Below are 19,594 nucleotides of genomic sequence, written 5' to 3'. Positions count from 1 at the left end.
GACATTTTATATCAATGCAGTGTAAAGTGTGGACTGCAGGAACGTTTATTATCTATGGTCCATCCAGAAGTAGTTAGGAGACAAAGGAAAGCTAACCTCAGTTGCTTTGCGCAGCTTTTCCACTTGTTTTCATCAATTTTTATAGTCTCCCTAACTATTTTCCCAATCTGCACGATTTCTTTAATCTGGGGCTCCACAAGCTGTCTGGTGTCCAATATCAATTTTCAAGGCTTCATCCTAGTAGTCTACAAACGTCTTTCCCCTGTCGCAATGTGTGCACGTCATATGCTGCTACATTAGAGGATCACTGCACGCAATGCGTATACTGCGTCTTGGGCAACCACTTCAACTGTCCTGTTACACGTACCTTCCATCTGGAAAGGAGCGCCCCCATATGGCAGCTGGAGATGTATCCAAATCACTATAGCTTTGAAATCCACCACACCCTAAAAGGAAGAATTAAGCAGGCAATTTAAAGATACTTAGTGTATTTGGCAGAAATAATCCTGTAGATCAGTTTTACTCTACAAATATTAATGCAAATCTCTCAGCTGTTACATACAGTCGTATTTTAAGCAAGCACGTAGAACTGACATAGCAGACCCATTTTATACGTCTTTGTGAAAAAGTCTAAAAGTTAAAGAAGCACTCCTCCCATTAAAGTTGTTATCCTCCTAATATATTGCAATCATCATCTTATTTAGCACTGTGTACTGCTCATTGCCTTTCTACCCAGCTAATTATCCTCTTTTCTCTGCTCTATGTAGAAACAGGAAGTCTCTTTTCCCTGCATGAATCATCCCCCTCTTCAACTCCTGACCCAGCTGCTCCCTCCTGCCTTTGCCAGGGACTTTTGCAGTGACTTATGACTAATGCAGGGAAAATTGACCTCCTGTTTCTACATAGAGAAGGACATAGAAGGATTCAGCTAGTCAGTTTTTAATTAAGTGATGTCAGACTTAATGGAAAAGGGAAGAATTAGTTGGGTAGAAAGGCAAAATGAGCAATTTTACACAGTGCTGTATATTATGATGATTGCAATATATTAAGATACAATTTTTGATGCAAGCGCTTCTTAAAACACATTTAAAAGTTTTCATTTCTTTTACACCTGTCACCAGATTACACAATGCAAACTGCATAGCAAAAATTGATCTTAGCTGATGAAACTGGTGCAATTTCTTTGAAAATCTGTCAGTGACCATATAATTTTTATAAAATGGTTAAAGATGGTTATTTACTCTTATCCATTAGATATGGGATCGTTTTCGGATAGCTGGGGGCAGTGTCAGACTGGAGCACCTTGGGCCCACCAGAGAAAATCATTCTTGGGGCCCACTATGCAGCTACATAGGAAATAAATACAAGATCACCAATTGTGGTAAAACACGCTAATATCAGGGTATAATATAGGTAGTACACATCTTAATTATGTAGCAGAGGTTGCGGTAGCCCCCCCCTTCAGAATATAATGTAGCCTCCTGTCATAGGGTATAATGCAGTCCCCACCATAGAATATAATGTAGCACCCTCATAGGGTATAATGCAGCCGCCCACCCCCCCAGAGTATACTGTAGCCCCCTCATAGGACATAATGCTGCCCCCTTCATAGTATGATGTAGCCCCCCAGAATAAAATGTAGTCCCCTGAGAGAATAATGCAGCCCCACCACAGAATATAATGTAGCCCCCTAAAAGTATAATGCAGCCCCCCTCAGAGTATAATGCAGCACCTCTCCACCTCCTTCATTGTTCTCCCCCACCACCTCCATCATTGCCCATTGCACCACTACCATCATTGCCCATTTCAACACCACCATCATTGTCCTTTACACCACAACCATCATTGCCTCCTTCCCCACCACTCCTATTAAAGTGAAATGGTATTCACTTCTCTCCACGCCCATGAGGCTTGGAGAAGCGTGAATATTCATTTCTTTTTAGCAGCGGGGACAGATGTGGCTTCCTGTCACCTGCTGCTCCACTGCCACAGGGAGGGCCCCCTTGACTCAGGGGTCCCATAGCCACTGGCTGGGAGCCCCTAGAGCAGTGAGGGCCTTAAACAGCTGATGGCCAGTATGCGAGCAGATGTCAGTGCCTGGGCCCATCAGAGAATACTCCGGTGGGCCAGTACGACCCTGGCTTTGGGTCTGGCCACATAGAGACCCCAGCGGTACAGAGAACAGGGCTCTGCAGCTCGTTCCCAATGAGAGTGGAGGTGTGCATGCTAAGCCTCCGTTCCATTCACCGACTATAGGACTGCCAGAGATTAAGTACAGCAGTCCCATATATCATGGATGGAGCAGAGGCCAAGCATGCCCACCTCTGCTACAGAGCACCTTTCTCGAGAGTTCCAGAGCTCAGATCTTGGATCACAGAGTGTCATTGGTCAGACCCACTTTTTTTGTGAAAAACCCTTAAAGGGACTGTCACCTGAATTTGGAGGGAACAATTTTCAGCCATAGAGGCGGGGTTTTCGGGTGTTTGATTCACCCTTTCCTTACCCGCTGGCTGCATGGTGGCTGCAATATTGGATTGAAGTTCATTCTCTGTCCTCCATAGTATACGCCTGCGCAAGGCAAGATTGCCTTGTGCAGGCATGAACTATGGAGGACAGAGAATGAACTTCAATCCAATATTGCAGCCAGCATGCAGCCAGCGGGTAAGGAAAGGGTGAATCAAACACCCGAAAAATCCGCCTCTATGGCTGAAAATTGTTCCCTCCAAATTCAGGTGACAGAGTCCCTTTAAAGCTCAATCTCTGCCCAACTATTCTGAATGGCAACTTCTCGGTGACCCTGTGCTCTCCATCTGCTGAAATCTCATAGTGCAGCTGTCAGCTTGGCCAACAGGAGGCTAAATACACACAGACTCATGAATTTTCTCACTAATTGAACAAAATGCTCATTTTAATATCAAGATTAAGCACTCATTCTGACATGTATTTTCAAAGTAAGTACACTAGCCTTGTCAGGTCTGGGAGAGCCATTCATTAATATAGGCAGTTTCTGTTGTGAAATTTGGTGACAGATCCGCATTAAGTCATGTATAAAGAGGCATGATTAAGGCCAATATCAATATTTTAACAAGCATGCACTATCATCCAGGAACGATATCACAAGGAACGTACTCCAGAACACAATCAAATAAAGCATAATCCATGGCATAAGCAAAACAAGTCACTAGAGAAAAAATTTCAGTACCGTGTGATTTTAATAATTTCAACACATGGTAAACAGAAGCCAATAAGTCAACTTACACAAGCTGCTACTTCATGCAAAGCCAAAGCGATCGCACCCAAATTACTAACACCCGATCTTTCACATTTCTTCAAAATTAACTATATTTAAAGAAGACCTTTCACCAAATTTTTCATGTTGAACTGGACATACAATGTAAGGCTGCTTCTACACTTGCTGTGATTTTTGTGGCCTGTTATTGCAGATCACCATTTAAAAAAAGAAAAAAAAAAAAAAAAAAAAAAGCGTTCTGTAAAACACAGACATTTTGCTGCAAGGTATCCTGAAACAACAGTAAGAGTTTTCCACAGAACTGAATGAGCACCAACTCTCAGCCTCTCAGCAAGAGTAGGTTCACACGAACGAACGTATAAAAATAGTTCAGAGTCTCACTTGTCATCTGTGTACAATCTGTTTTTTTCAGCAGGAGCTGTTAAGACCAATTACAGTTTCCTATGTATCTGAAAAAAAAAATAAAAATGGATCCTATACGGTGGCTCCTTATGGCATCCAATTTTTATTTTTATTTTTTCACACATTCGGACTTGAATGGGCGAGTCTTACTCGATTTCACATGCAGATTCGATCAGTGGAAGAGAGGAGGGTTGAAAAAAAAAAAAAAAAGTTTCACAGGCAGCACTTTGACCAATAATTTGTTCATGTGAAAGAGAATTTTGAGAATAAATGATCAATCCAGGAAGAGAAAGAAGTGGATTTCCCTAATTAGATATACAAGAAATTCTCATTTTCATGTTTGCTATTGATTTATTTTAAAAAAAAAAAAAAACTACCGTATATACTCGAGTATAAGCCGAGATTTTCAGCCCATTTTTTTGGGCTGAAAGTCCCCCTCTCAGCTTATACTCAAGTCATACCCTGAGGTCGGCAGGGGAGGGGGAGCTGTCTAATTATACTCACCTGCTCCTGGCGCGGTCCCTGCACATCCCTGGCTGCGCTGGCAGCTTCTTCCTGTAGTGAGCGGTCACATGGTACCGCTCATTACAGTAATGAATATGCGGCTCCACCTCCCATAGAGGTGGAGCCGCATATTCATTACTGTAATGAGCGGTAACTGTGACCGCTCACTACAGGAAGAAGCTGTGGGGAAGCAGGGACCTGCACCGCGCCAGGAGCAGGTGAGTAAAACGGGGAGTGCAGCGCTGCGCGATATTCACCTGCTCCTCGTTTCGGCGCCGCTCCATCTTCAGCAGTGACGCTGAGGTCAGAGGGCGCGGGGGCGTGGTTAGTGTGCACCCTCTGCTGAACGTCAGTGCAGGAGACGCTGAAGATGGAGCGGCGCCGGAACGAGGAGCAGGTGAATATTGAAAGTGCCGGGGGCCTGAGCGACAGAGAGGTGAGTATATGATTTTTAATTTTTTTATCGCAGCAACAGCAAATGGGGCAATTGTCTGTATGGAGCATCTATGGGGCCATAACGTTTGTGCAGCACTATATGGGGGCCATAACTTTTGTGCAGCACTATATGGGGGCCATAACGTTTGTGCAGCACTATATGGGGGCCATAACGTTTGTGCAGCACTATATGGGGCAAGTGTCTGTATGGGGCCATAATCAACGTTTGTGCAGCACTATATGGGGCAAATATCTTTATGGAGCATCTTATGGGGCCATAATCAACATTTGTGCAGAATTATATTGGGCAAATGTGTCTATGAAGCATCTTATGGGGCCATTACTAACCTTTATGCAGGATTATATGGGGCATATTTTAATATGGAGCATCTTATGGGGCCATCATGAACTGTATGGAGCATTATATGGGGCTCCTGATTCAATATGGATATTCAAAAACACTTAACCTACTGATGTCTCAATTAATTTTACTTTTATTGGTATCTATTTTTACTTTTGACATTTACCGGTAGCTGCTGCATTTCCCACCCTAGGCTTATACTTGAGTCATTAAGTTTTTCCAGTTTTTTGTGGCAAAATTAGGGGGGGGGTCGGCTTATACTCGGGTCGGCTTATACTCGAGTATATACGCTAAGACAGCAAGCTCCACATAAATCACAATTCTTCTTTACTGGTAAGAACAGAATACACGTCAGCCAGTAAGTTAAAATGCCATGGCAGTAGATATAAACACGTTTCAGGTAGTGAAACACTTACGCATTGTTTTATCTATTACCATGGCATTTTAACTTACTGGCTGAAGCGTATTCCATTTGCAGCAATAAAGAAGAATTTTGTGATTTCCGTGCAGCTGGATTACCAGAATAGAAGTGACAGATTCCCCTGACACAGGCTCCATTTACATTATGCTTGGTCTTTATATATCAGAGGCATACGGTATGTCTGGACTTCTCCATGGCACACGTCAGCCTATGGCTATTTTCAGCATGCACTGAAAGTCTTTCTGGCAGACAGACTAAACATGCTCATATAGGAAATCATGCACATAGCCCAATATTGGAGTTTACCAGCCTTCCATTTTTTTGCGCAGAATATACCATACAAACATGACAAGTAAACAAAACGCCGGTGTGAAGAGAGCCCAAGAAATCCAACAATTCTTGACAACTTATTATATTTGGATGGTCTGTTACATGGAGGAGGAATCCCACTTTGTTTTGGGAAGAAGTACCAAGACAGTGTCCAGAAGTAGACAGTCTGTATAAGCAATGCAAAGATTTGCGGTTAGAAATGCCTTTTAATTATGTTAATGACTGGTGAAGGAATATCCTTTTACACTTGGACTTGTTAACAAACCGCTTATTAAGAATTGTCCAGAAACCATCACGGCATTTAGAAAACACGTCAAACTATAAAATAACTGTCCATGAGTCACAATAACGAGAAATGGTTTCGACACACTTTAAGCTCATGACAAGAAAGAGAACTTGGAATTTTTCTTCTCTTCCAACAGACTTCTAAATTCACTGAAATATAACCAACGCAGGCCGACGACACAAACAATCTGAAACATTGGCACTGACAATGCTATCCAAGGTTTTATATATATTTTTTTAACTCCTTGTACAAGCGCTTAATGTAGAAACCAAATACACAGGCAAGAACATTCGGCTCCGCATGCTGTGGGTTTTTATTAATAATTTGTTGTAGATTAATAGATTTTTGTTACAAACTAACAGCAAAAATAAGTGGAGTAAAAAAAAAACAAAAAAAAAAAAAGCACATTCTTAACTTTATCCCATAATGACTCATCTACTCCAGGACACAAAGATAGAAATCAAATTACTAGTAAGTTTAAAAGCCCCGTCACACTTAGCGACGCTAAAGCGATCCCGACAACGATACGACCTGTCAGGGATCGTTGCTGCGTCGCTATGTGGTCGCTGGTGAGATGTTGGGAAGATCTCACTGTTTGATGACGCAGCAGCGATGAGGCGACCTGTAGCGACCTGTACAACGATGTCGTTGTGACTCTGTCACATGGCAGCTATTATGACGATTCAGACCTGTGTGACGTTGTAGTCAACGAGGTCGTTGGTAAGGTGTCAAACACAGCGATGTGTGCTACCCAGCGGGACCTCAACGATCAAAAAAAAGGTCCAGGCCATTCCGACACGACCAGCGATCTCACAGCAGGGGCCTGGTCGCTGCTACGTGTCAAACATAGCGAGATCGCTACTGAGGTCGCTGTTGCGTCACAAAACTTGCGACCTCGCTTAGTGTGATGGGGGCTTAATTCTAGTAACCCACCACAGCAGCACACCTGGAGGATGTTCCCCTTTCCTAATAGGGACAGGAAATGACAGAGGTTAAATAACCCCTCCACATCCTCCCCTCAGTGTTATTATAAAGGACCACAGGAGAAGGAATGCTTCAAATTATATTTATTATTTTAAGAAAGTAAATTAAGCAAAGGGAGGGATTACTCGTGCTGTCGTGGTGGGTTACTAGAAACCGAATTACCGGTAAGTCTAATTCTATTTTCTCTAGGAACCCCCCTACGACACGACAGCACACCTGGAGCAGTACCCAAGAGTAATGTTTAGGGAGGGACTAAAGCTCGAAGGACTTTTCTCCTGTTCAGGCCAAGTCCTCTTGACATCAGGTCTAGACTGTAATGTTTGAAGAATGTATGGACGGAGGACCAGGTAGCAGCTCTGCATATCTGCTCGATGGAAGCACTGGCTTTCTCAGCCCAGGAGACAGACGTTGCTCTCGTAGAGCGAGCTGTACATTTTTCTGGCGGTAGAAGGCCCTGTGCATGATATACCTCCAAGATTGCGCTCTTGATCCAGTTGGCAATTTTGGATCTGGACGTCTTTCTTCCCCTTATTTGGACCTCGAAAGTGAACAAACAGGTTTTGGTCCTTCCTAAGTTTCTCCGTCACCTGGAGAAAATGGAGTACTCTTCTTCGTACATCCAAGGTGTGGAACTGTTCTTCCTCTTTATTCCTTGGTTCTTGATAGAAGGAGGGAAGAATAATCTCTTAAGATTTGTGAAACTCTGAAACGACTTTGGGAAGAAATGAGGGATCCAATCGCAGAATATGTTGGTCCTGCAAGATTTTCAAGTAGGATTCACTCAGAGTGCTTGTATTTCGCCCACTCTCCTGGCTGTAGTTATTGCTACCAAGAAGGTTGTTTTCCAGGAGAGTGTTTACGTCTATTGATGATAAGGGCTCAAAGGGTGGCAGTGTGAGTCCTTTCAAGACCACATTGAGGTAACAGGAAAGAAATTAAGTTCATAGCCTTTGGACATATGTGAGATGCTGCTGTCATAAACCTTATGATCCATCGATAGTCGGCTAATGTTTGGTCAAAATATGAACTTAGGGCCGCCACCTGGACTTTGAGGGTGCTGGGTCTGAGACCCTTCTCTATTCCTTCTTGCAGAAAATCCAGGATCCGGGCTAAGCTCAGCTAGGGTGGGTTAGGCCGTTCTGGTGCACTTCATGCGATGAATGTTTTCCATATTTTTTGGAAAATTGAGTTCGTCACTGCCTTTTGGCATTTCTGCAGTGTTTTAATGACTGACAATCCTCTGGTCTTCAGGATTCAGAATTCAGAAGCCAGGCCCTCAGGTTCAACCTCTCGGGATCTGGATGAAATATTGGTCCTTGGTGGAGAAGGTTCCTGACCAGGTGTAGTTCTACCGGTCTTTCTATCTTTAGGTTGGCAAGAGTCCCGAACCAGCTTCTTTTGGGCCAGAAGAGAGCCACCAAGATTACCTTGACTCTTTCCCTTCTTATTTTCTGTAGAACTCTTGGAAGAATTGGTAGTGGAGGGAAGGCATAGGCCAGTCTGAATGTCCATGGGTGCGCTAACGGCATCTTCCCCTAGGCAGGGATTTGTTGAGTTCAGTGAATAATATTGATCCACTTTTGTGTTCTAAGCATTTCCAAATAGGTCCACCTCTGTATGGCCCCACCTTCTGGTCAGGATCTGAAAGACCTCGGGGGTCTAGACTCCATTCCCTAGGATGGATCCTTGTCCAGCTCAAAAAGTCAGCCTGTATCTTTAATGCACCTTTTATGTGCATAGCAGACAGGGAGAGAAGATGTTCTTCTGCCCACAAGAATATTCTGGCTGATATCGCCTTCAGATCCTCGTGACTTGTACTTCCCCGATGACAAAGATGGGCAACTGTTCCCTGAGTATAGTTTCACATGGGTACCCTGGACTAGGGTTACTGCAGTCCTGAGGACTTCCTCTATGGCCTTGAGTTCTCTGAAGTTTGAGGACCGTTGGCTTACCTCGTTCGACCAGGACCCCTGTAATACGTGTTGGGATACCAGGGCTCCGCATCCTTTCCTGCTGGCATCTACTTTTATAATGACTGCTGGGTCTTGTGTTCAGGGAACCCCTCTGCTTAAGTTTTCTTTTAGCTACCATGTCAGTGAGGACTTTACATGAGGGGGTATCCGGATCTTCCTGTCCCAGGATTCTGGGAATCAGTCCCAGCTTGCCAGGATAGGGGTCTGAAGTGACCTGGTGTGCACTTGTGCCCATGCCACCATCTGGAGACAGGATGTCATCGATCCAAGAACTGACGTGGCCCATCTTAAAGATACCATCTCCTGGCTCTGTAGTATCCTTATCTTTGCTTTTAGTAAGATGTGTTTCTGTTTGGGCAGGAAAGAAATCTGGCTGTGTGAGTCTAGTAGGACTCCTAAGGCCATGTTCACACTTTGTGGGTTTTACCGCGGACCGGCAGAGTTTCTGCAGCTGCGGGTCCGCTGCAGTTTCCATTGCGTTTACATTTACATGTAAACCCTATGGAAACCGCAATCCGCTGTTCACATGCTGCGGGAATAACCGCGCAGAAACGCAGCGGTTTACATTCCGCAGCATGTCACTTTGTGCAGAATCGCTGCGATTCTGCACCCATAGGAATGCATTGATCCGCTAACTTCCCGTTTGGGGCTGTGCCCACGATGCGGGAAGTAAGCGGATAATGTGCAGATGGTGTTCGGGGCGGAGGAGAGGAGACTCTCCTCCAGGCCCTGGGAACCATATTTGTGTAAAAAAAAAGAAATAAAATAAAAAATAATGATATACTCACCTCTCAGCGCTGCACGCGGCCGTCCGGTCGCTGGGTTGGTGTGCGAGCAGGACCTACGGTGACGTCGCGGTCACATGACCGTGACGTCGCGGTCACATGACCGTGACGTCACGAAGGTCCTTCTCGCACAGCATCTTTGGAACCGGACCGCCGCGTGCAGCGCCCAGGAGATCGGGACGTCAGAGGGTGAGTATAAACCATTTTTTATTATTTTTAACATTACTATTGATGCTGCATATGCAGCACCAATAGTATTGGAGTAAACCCGCAGCGGAAAACGCAAAACAAACCGCGATAAATCTGCAGGGATAACCGCAGCGGTTTTGCCCGGCAGATTTATCAAATCCGCTGCGGGAGAACCCACAGAGACCCTTCCTACGTGTGCACATAGCCTAAGAATGTCTTTGTTATTGCAGGAACCATATCTGATTTCTTGAGGTTCACTATCCAGCCCAGAGAGGATAAGATTTGGGTTGTCTGTTATGATCCGGTGACCTTGGAGCCGCATGAGAGACTCTCTCAGGAGTAGGTGGTATCTGTACTGACCGCAAACCCTAAACTGACACCGCAACTAGAAGTAGCCGTGGGGTGTACCTAACATGTCCTAGACACCTCGACACAGCCGGAGGACTAAATACCCCTATAGGTGGAAATGGGAATTCTATCTTGCCTCAGAGCAGAAGCCCAAAGGATAGGCAGCCCCCCACAAATATTGACTGAGTATAAGAGGAAAGACACACGCAGGCAGAAAAACAGAATTTAGCAAAAGAGGCACTTCTAGCTAAATAGAAAAGGATAGGACAGAATTCTAAGCGGTCAGTATTAAAATCCTAAAAATATCCACAGCAGAAAATATAAATATACTACATCTAACTAAAGACATAGCAAGTATATCTGCAACTCCTGAGAATCCAGCATGACTGAAAAATCCAAACAAAGTCTAAGCTGGACAAAAACACAATGAATTGCAAAGCACACTGCATGTGTGCACAGAGACAAAAAAACAGACACTTATCTTGGCTGAATTGGCAGCAGAGCATGAGGAACCAGAGAGAGATGCAATCCCTCCAAGAACAATGGACAACTGGCCAGGAGTAATGGATCCTGCACACCTAAATACCTAGTAGAGCTGCAATCAGCAGAAACACCTGTCCTGGATTACGGCCCCAAGACAACAGCACTACCACTAACAACCACCGGAGGGAGCCCAAGAGCAGAATTCACAACAGTTGTCATCTGCAGATGTTTTTGTAGCATGGGTACAGAGGGAGCCACCAACAAAAAATCGTCGCGGTAAGGGACAATGCATATGTGCTGGCCTCTGATGTAAGCCATGACCTCCGACATGTTCTTTGTGAAGATCCTTGGGGCTGGGGATAGTCCAAATGGGAGGACATTGAACTGATAATCTGTGTGTTCCCCTCTTGTGACTACGAACCTTAGGAATCTCCGATAGGTTGGATGGATCGGGATGTGATAATATGCATCCTGTAGGTCTATCGTGGCCATGACAAAATCCGGGCCAATCAGAGGTACTGTTGACCTGACGGATTCCATCTTGAATCTTCTGTATGCTACACATCGATTCAGTGGTTTTAGATTGATTATTATCCGGTAAGAGCCATTCGTTTTTTTTTTTTTATTTTTTTTATTTTAAGAGGAACAGGTTTGATTAATATCCCCTGTTCCTTTCTCTTTCTGGGACAATGGTGACTACTCCTGTGGCTAACAGGTCTTTGACTCCTGCTATCAGGGTGGACTGTAACTCTGGGGAGGAGAGCCGCGTTGTCTTTATTATCTTTTGAGGATATGAGACACATTCGATTTTTATTCCTTCCCTGACTGCTTTTAGAGTCCATTGATCTGAGCAAATCTTGTGCCACTACAGAAGCAAGTTTGAAGTGAGGCCTCCTACCTTGATGGCGTCATTGTTTCTTTGGTCTTTGGGCGTGGGGAAGAAAAAGATTTTTGTCTTCCCCCCACCTTTCGGGTAGATCCAGCGCCCAGACTTGCCCTTCCCCTTATACTGAAGTGTATGCTCTTGCTGTGGGCGGAAGGGTCTTTTCCCTAGTATTCCTAGGTTGTGGTAAGGTATTTTTATCTGAAGCCTTTTCTAACAGCTCATCGAGGGCAGGACCAAACATGTATTTCCCCTTGAAGGGGATAGAACACAGCTTCATTTTTGAAGTTATGTCCCCGCTCCAAGACCTCAGCCAGAGTGCCCGTCTCACAGCATTTAATAATCCTGATGATCTTGCTGCCACTCCACCACGAGTCCAAATGAAGATGGGAGCAGCGCTCAGGGAGGAGAGGTCTGCTTCCCTGCTGCCTGGCCAGTTCTCTTCCACCCCCGATGACCGCTGCAGGTACAGTACACCGAGGATGATCTCTTCATCCCTAGTAGGGACAAGAAAGAAACACTGGAGGGGAGGAAGTGGGAGGGGTTATTTAACCCATGTCATTTCCTGTCCCTATTAGGAAAGGGGAACATCCTCCATGTGTGCTGTTGTGGGGGGCTACTAGAGAAATTATAAAACTTTCCCAATACACTGTAAATGTAGCACATACACTGTGTTCCAAATTATTATGCAAATAATATTTCCTCATATTTTCTCTAAATTACCTATCTGAATTGCAGTCATTGTTATTTGCCAGTCATCTACTATTGTAGTATAATTGCAATGTTTTGGAACAAACTGCCTATGAAAACAGTATCTTTAAATAATAAAAAAAAAAAACACTCAAAATGCATGTTCCAAATTATTATGCACAGCGGAGTTTTCAACCTTTTTTTTTTATTTTGAACAAAAAAAAAGGGTCAATTGTGAAGTTATAAGCATTATCAGCTTATTACAAAATGAAATCAAACAGTTTTCAAGTGAAAACTTTATTCTAGGTGATGTTACATTTGCACATAGGACCCCTTGTTCGAAAGAAGCTACTGAATTTGTCAGTTTTTGGATGGTTTCTGCTTCAGTTTAGCATGTGGACAGAATACCCTCCCAGAGCTGTTGCTTAGATGTGAACTGCCTCCCGCCATCATAGACACTCCTTTTGATGATGCTCCAGAGGTTCTCAATGGGGTTGAGGTCAGGGGAAGATGGTGGCCACACCATAAGTTTGTCCTCTTTTTTGCCCATAGCAGCCAGAGATGCAGATACGTTTTTTGCAGCATGAGACGGTGCATTATCATGCATGAAAATGATCTTGCTGTGGAAAGCACGGTTCTTCCTCTTGAACCATGGCAGGAAGTGTTGTTTTAGAAACTCCACATAGATTATGGAGTTCATCTTTACCCCAAGGGGCCGACAATCTCTCTCCCCATGATTCCAGCCCAAAACATTACTCCACCTCCTCCTTGTTGGCGCCTTAGCCGTGTTTTCATGGGGTGTCCATCAACCAGCCATCCTCCACTCCATCCATCTGGACCATCGAGCGTTGCACGGCACTCATCGGTGAACAAAACAGTTTGGAAGTCAGTCTTCATGTATTGTTTGGCCCACTGGAGCCGTTTCTGCTTGTGTGCAGTGGATAGAGGTGGTCGACAGGATGGCTTACGCACAGCTGCAAACCTCTGAAGGACCCTGCATCTTGTTGTTCTGGGGACGTTGGAGGCACCAGCAGCTTCAAAAACTTGTCTGCTGCTACGATAAGGCATTTTTGCAGCTGCTCTTTTAACCTTACGCAATTGCCTGTTGGAAAGAGTCCACAATTTTTCCTTATCAGCACGCACACGTGTGTGCTGGATATCAGCTACATACTTCTTGATTGTGCGATGATCACGATGAAGTGTCTTGGCAATGTTGATTGTAGTCATGCCTTGACCTAAATACTCCACAATTTGTTGCTTCTCAGCAGCCAACACATCCTTTTTCTTTCCCATTTTGGCAAAAAATGTAGGCTGCTTAATAATGTGGAACAGCCTTCTTAAGTAGTCTTGCCTTTGCTTGGACACACCTGCCAAACTAATTTGCACAGGTATCTGCAATTGCTTTCAGTGATATTAAGAGCCCTGACACACATCACCATCAATGAGTTTAAATGACAAACAAAAAAATTCTAACATTATCACTCCTAAACTCTCTGTGCATAATAATTTGGAACACAGTGTATTTTATCCTGTTTATGCGATGCAGTTACTTAATAGTTTTTTTGTATCGCCACCCTTTCTGAAAACATCCTGGGTGATGGATGCTGTGGGAGAAGCAGAGTGCCAGCGCTGCACTCGCATCTATCTGCTCCACCACCCCATCAAAAGATACTCTAGACCCCAAGAAGTTTCCCAAAATACTATAATTAAAAGGGGCTGTTGTATCTTCTATCTTCAGGAGGACACTGCTCCCCAGCCTCACTGATGGCTGATTGATAGTCCAGACCAGTAGCACTACCACTGGTCCACACTGTATGCTCCTCGATTGCTGAAAGCAGATACAACTTTCCCTCTGCAGAATTGGAGGAGCTTGGGGGCAATTAAGTTGGACAGATTCACAACAGTCCTGGCAACTCCAATAGCAAAGAACTGGAAAGTGTTTAATTTGCTGCCTAGGAGACCATCCACTGCTGACAGACTGCAGATGTGGCGATGAGTGAACATGCTCAGATAAGGTGTTACCCGAGCATGCTCGTGTGCTAACAGAGTATCTTCGGTGTGCTCAAAATATATGTTCAAGTCCTAGCGACTGCATGTCTTGCGACTGTTTGATAGCCTTAACACATGCAAGGATTAACTGTTTGTAGGCAATCCCTACATGCGCTGCGGCTCTCGAGCAGCCGCAAGACATGCAGGCGCGGGGACTTGAACATATTTTGAGAGCACACCGAAGACACGGTTAGCACACGAGCATGCTCGGATAACACCTTATCAGTTAACGCTCGCTCATCACTAGTGGCCAGTAAACTGGGCAATGAGTCGCGAACTATACAACTACAAATACTATAAATCCTCTGTTTTCAAGAACAGAAGTAAGAGAGAAAATTGAAAAGCTGGTGGTGTTTTTATAAGAACTTTGCAGTTTTACCCATTTAAGAAGATGAGCCCTTTTAAAATTGGAAATTCATTAGTGAACAGTATTTGAAGTTTTTGGTATAAGAAGGGTTATTGCTGTCTTATGAAAGCAGAAATAGGCTAAACCTGTCCCTCATTCTGAACTTTTATCTATTAGTCTGGTTTTAGAGGGCGGGTTTACTGCAGCATTTTATCATTTGTAGTATGTCTATAACACTTGCACTCTCTATAGACCTAATAAACTAACTTTGATTACTATAGGGTACAATTGTAGGGATTAAAAATGGCTTGAGAGCAGAAAGCAACTGCAATTGCCCTGGAGGACCTGAAATGTCCATGCAATACACAGACAGCCAAGTGATTTAATTTAGTAGTGTATAGGTAACAAGGCCAGATGGAGCAGTGGCAAAGCAGTCAAAAGCCCGCAGAATGTAAGTCCGCAAGGACAGGGTCCTCTACCCTCTGTACCAGTCTGTCATTGTATATTTGTTTACTGTAAACGATATCTATAACTCTGTAAGTAACCCCTTCTCATGTACAGCACCATGGAATTAATGGTGCTTTATTATTATTATCATTAATAATAATAATAATAATAATAATAATAATAATAATAATAAGCGGTCGACTAAATGCGGTTTTTGCATGAACAGACATGTCCAACATACTTTTTCAAATTCTGAAGACCAAGGCTATGTGCACACGTTCAGGATTTCTTGCACAAAATTTCTGAGAAAAACCTGAAATTTTCTGCAAGAAATCTGCATGCGTTTTTTGCCGCGTTTTTGGTGCGTTTTTTTCCGGACATTTACCAATGCAGTGGGAAATATGCAAAATTATTGAACATGCTGCGTTTTTTATAGCGATGCGTTTTTTTTTCGCGGAAAAAAAACACATCATGTGCACAAAACATGCGGAATTCAATCTAAATGATGGGATGCATATTGTATGCTTTTTTTTGCGGCTTTATAGCGTTTTTATCGCGAAAAAAACGCGAAAAATCAGCAACGTGTGCACACAGCCTAATTTGTCAACTTAGAACACCTGCAGTAATGATCCTTTTAAGGAAAACACAGAGTCAAAGTAACTACATCACAACAACGAAATCTAAAGCCCCAATACTTAATTTTCCGCACACTAAGCACTTGCTGACAGGTCTCGCCACCCCTTAAGTATTGCAGAATACCTGATGATCCAATTGCATTAGTTTTTATCTGCATCTTTTTCCCCACTGAAGCAGGTAGACTGCATTTTTTTCTCTTTTCTGATCCATTGCTAAGTCATTACATTAAAATAAAAACCCACAAGGATGAAAACTCTGTTCTTCAGGCACTACACCAATAGCCATGTCTGAACTGCAAAAATCATATGATAATAGGACATTTCTCTGAGTTACATGGATCTATGATTAACAGATGTGTGAATACATTCATTCTACAGACCTTCTAAACAGACTAGGCCCATTATGAACAATAACTAAAGCTAATAATAACGCCTGCATACGTTTTTTCTTTTGTTTGTTTGTTTGTTTTTTGGCACAAAGTTGTTGAATAGATATTTGCATTAAAGCCTCGGTTTACATAATGAAGCAAGTACAGGTTACCTAGTCAAATGGGAGGTGCAAAGTTACTTCACACAGTGCTCTCTGCAGAGAAGCCTGCAGGCAATGCAGGGCGGTGGTATGCAGCCGAAAAAATGGGTGCCGAGCAGAGTCCACACCCAAACTCTCCAAAGCCTCCAAACTCTGGAGCTTTTTTGCATTGATAAAGTGCAACCCAAAAGGTCCATTGATCACGTCTGTAAAACACTTTTACACCCCAAATATTAGTAGTCCACAATGTGCAGTTCTAATAAATGCGGCTGATAGGCTATAGGCCAACCAGCTGCAAATGTCACAGATTTGGTTGCAGATTAGCCCCATTGGAAATTATGTGGCAATGACAATCATGCTGTGGAGAATGAAAGCAGCAGCCACAAGGATTTTTTTTTCCCCTGAGTACATGAGGTCTATGGTATGTGCATGCCACAAGAAAACGCTTCAGAAAAATACCGATGATGTTTGACCTAGAGTTCTCTATGGGGTCTCTCTGGTCATATATATAACAGAGGCAGTTAAAGGAAGCTTACAGAGACTTCACAAGTCACCTGAAAAAGGTGTCATGTGTACATACTCATAGAATACCGCAATCTAGTGCACCATCCATTCTGCATCAGAAATCCTGACAAAATAGTGAACATGACCTTTTCACAAGCGAGATACCAAGTTCACATGAGCATATTTAAAAAACCTGTAGATGTCATCCATATCAAATCTGTTTCTATAAGTCATCAGTCAGTAAAATTTACAAACAAAGTTTCTATGTTAAAGAACTGCAATATATCAGTAAAAATTGGATGCTAAGACAGTTGATCCGTAGGGGGATGCGATTTTTTTTTTTGCATACTGTAAGGCAGAGGCTTCATGTCCACGCGGCAAACTCACAAAATAAATCCAGAACTTTTTAGCCCCCGGTTTGCAGCCGGAGCAACCGAATAAGTCGGCTAATGTGGGCGACTGCAACACAAACGTGTCCTGCATACAGCCTCCTGCTCTGAAGCTTGCAAACAAAACACTGACACACACAAGCCTCAACTGAAAGTTTAAATGGGTTTCGTGAACATAGGCCACTCCAAAGACCCGGAGTGGAGGGAGAGATCCGTCCCACTTCCAATCCTACAGATCTCTCCAAAAAAAAAAAAAAAGCCCATGTCAGGTTTTCTTTGGGGTATGCCTTAGTTCACAATGGCAGCATTATGGGGGACACAACGACCCTCGTATACGATTCCCCTCACTGCCTCCCAGCACCCATAGACTAGAATAGTTAAATCTCATACAAAATATGGAAGTACTGCATATTCAATTTAAAAAAAAAAAAACATTGGTCAGAGAGATGTCAGTTTTTTTCATAGACTGAACTCTGATCAAAAATATGGTTGCATGAATGTTGCCTAGAACAGATGCATTTTTTCACTGATATTAAAAGGTCGAAGTCCAGACCCAACCACAGGCTAAATGATGTGAAATGATAGAATCATCGACCAGTCAAACATCTGACAGCTTACCCCTTGCCAGAACAATGAATTGGGTATGCCGAAACCAGACATGCCCAACTTTTCATTTTATTTCTAATCTATTTTTCACTTAGTATTTCTTTTTATTCTGAAAACCTATGGCAGACATAATACATGACTTAATAAATAGTATATCAGTTTGTCAACAAGGAAAAGCATTTATCGAAAAAAAACATACCAATGCTAAATAAAGACAATACATAAATTACAAAAGTATATATACACAGCAGGAATTAACCCACAAATCAAATGAAGAAAGCAAAGAATAAATGTCTGATCACCTCTGATATTGTCCGGCATCAGGAGAACGTCAGTACAACTACATATACATCAAATAGTCAGCCCATTCCACCAACATCAATGAGTTCAGTCATCCCACACAATTTGTACAGGCACAAAAAGTTGATCAGCCACAACATTTCACAAACCGCATTTGGTCCAGGTGATCTATTTATTATTACTTTAAAAATCCATGTCAAAATTACTGTATAATCCTTCTTTAAAGATTGTTGATCAAAATTCTGTCAACACTACAGACATTTTACTCAGGCAACCCACTAAGAGAATTGATTTAAAAAAAAAAAAAAAAGTGTAACCATTAAATACAAAAAAATATATATTTATTTACTGTATATTTAAGATTGCATAACTTCTTGATACCCAAGAAAAAAAATGTATTTGACGAGTTGGTAATACCCATTTATAGGCTAGGCAGAGACATAGGTCAGATTTAAAAATAAAGTTATTACTTTGAAATATGCAACGCCGGTAATGACTAAAGCCCATAAAGTATTCATAGCCAGCAACCAATGTGCAGAATCAGCAGAAAGCAGTGACGTAATCCAGACAGTGCTAGAAATCATTTTTTACCAATACGGAAGGTAATAAGTACAGTACAGGGCCCAGGTATATGGGGCAAGAACCATGTTATATCAGGGGGAGAAGAGGAGATTGACAGTTTTGTGAGAAAAGATTCAGTATATCATGTGATTCAATCACTTAAAGGGAACCTGTCATGTTCTTTGGGTCCCCGCTGCCTAACTGCAGGAAAAGTAGCTGTGAATCAGCATGATATTGGCAGAAGCGCCACATCAACAGAGTTGCCAAGAAGAGGAAGAGCTGCTCTGGTGATGAGGAGCAGATAAATCACTGGTAGGAGAGGTCTGTAGCCACTCTGAGCTGACGCTGGGTAAAACAGGCAGGTAGTTGCAGCTTTTAGTAACTACTTCTGTTCTTTTTTCTACAGCCTTAAAAACTAAAAAATCACCCTGGATATCCCCTTTAAGAGGAAATGAGGTGCAGTCTTGTCATTACAATCAAGGACCAACTGTGGGGCTTCATAGGAGAATGACAGTACAGTGTAATGTACAAGCAGTTGAAGGTTCAAGTTAAAAAGAAAAAAAAAAAAAAAAATGAAGCCAAAAAAAAAAAAAAAGTGTTAAACAGTGATGAGCAAACGTGCTCGGATAAGGCTACTTTCACACATCAGGTTTTTGCCATCAGTCACAACCGGCAAGTTTTGAAAAAACGGATCCGTTTTTTACTCAGCGTTGTATTAGCGCCGTATTGTGCCTCATGGCCACACATTTCATCCATTTTTTGCCGGATTCGTCCAAAATTTATTTTCCAGCGGACGGAGAAAACGTCCATATGAACTTTTTTCTGTCCGGTGAAAAAACGCTCATCGATGGTTACAGCGATAAACAAATGAAACGTTTGGTGTTTTGACAGGATTCCGTTTTTT

At 42.8% G+C, this 19,594-nt stretch overlaps 1 protein-coding gene across 1 annotated transcript in view; it reads right to left on the bottom strand.

Annotated features, from left to right (window-relative positions):
* LNPK (lunapark, ER junction formation factor) overlaps nucleotides 1-19,594 on the bottom strand; it is a 90,582-nt gene that overhangs the window by 68,940 nt on the left and 2,048 nt on the right. Inside the window, exon 2 of the mRNA XM_077272641.1 lies at nucleotides 368-446. Coding sequence (XP_077128756.1) covers nucleotides 368-394 — 27 coding nt within the window. The 5' untranslated portion in view covers nucleotides 395-446. The remainder of the gene's footprint in view (nucleotides 1-367; nucleotides 447-19,594) is intronic.

Source organism: Ranitomeya variabilis, chromosome 7 (genome assembly GCF_051348905.1).
Source record: "Ranitomeya variabilis isolate aRanVar5 chromosome 7, aRanVar5.hap1, whole genome shotgun sequence".
NCBI classification, from domain to species: Eukaryota; Metazoa; Chordata; class Amphibia; order Anura; family Dendrobatidae; genus Ranitomeya; species Ranitomeya variabilis.
The sequence above is the reverse complement of the archived record's forward strand: the minus strand, read 5'-3'. Positions and strand labels throughout refer to the sequence as shown.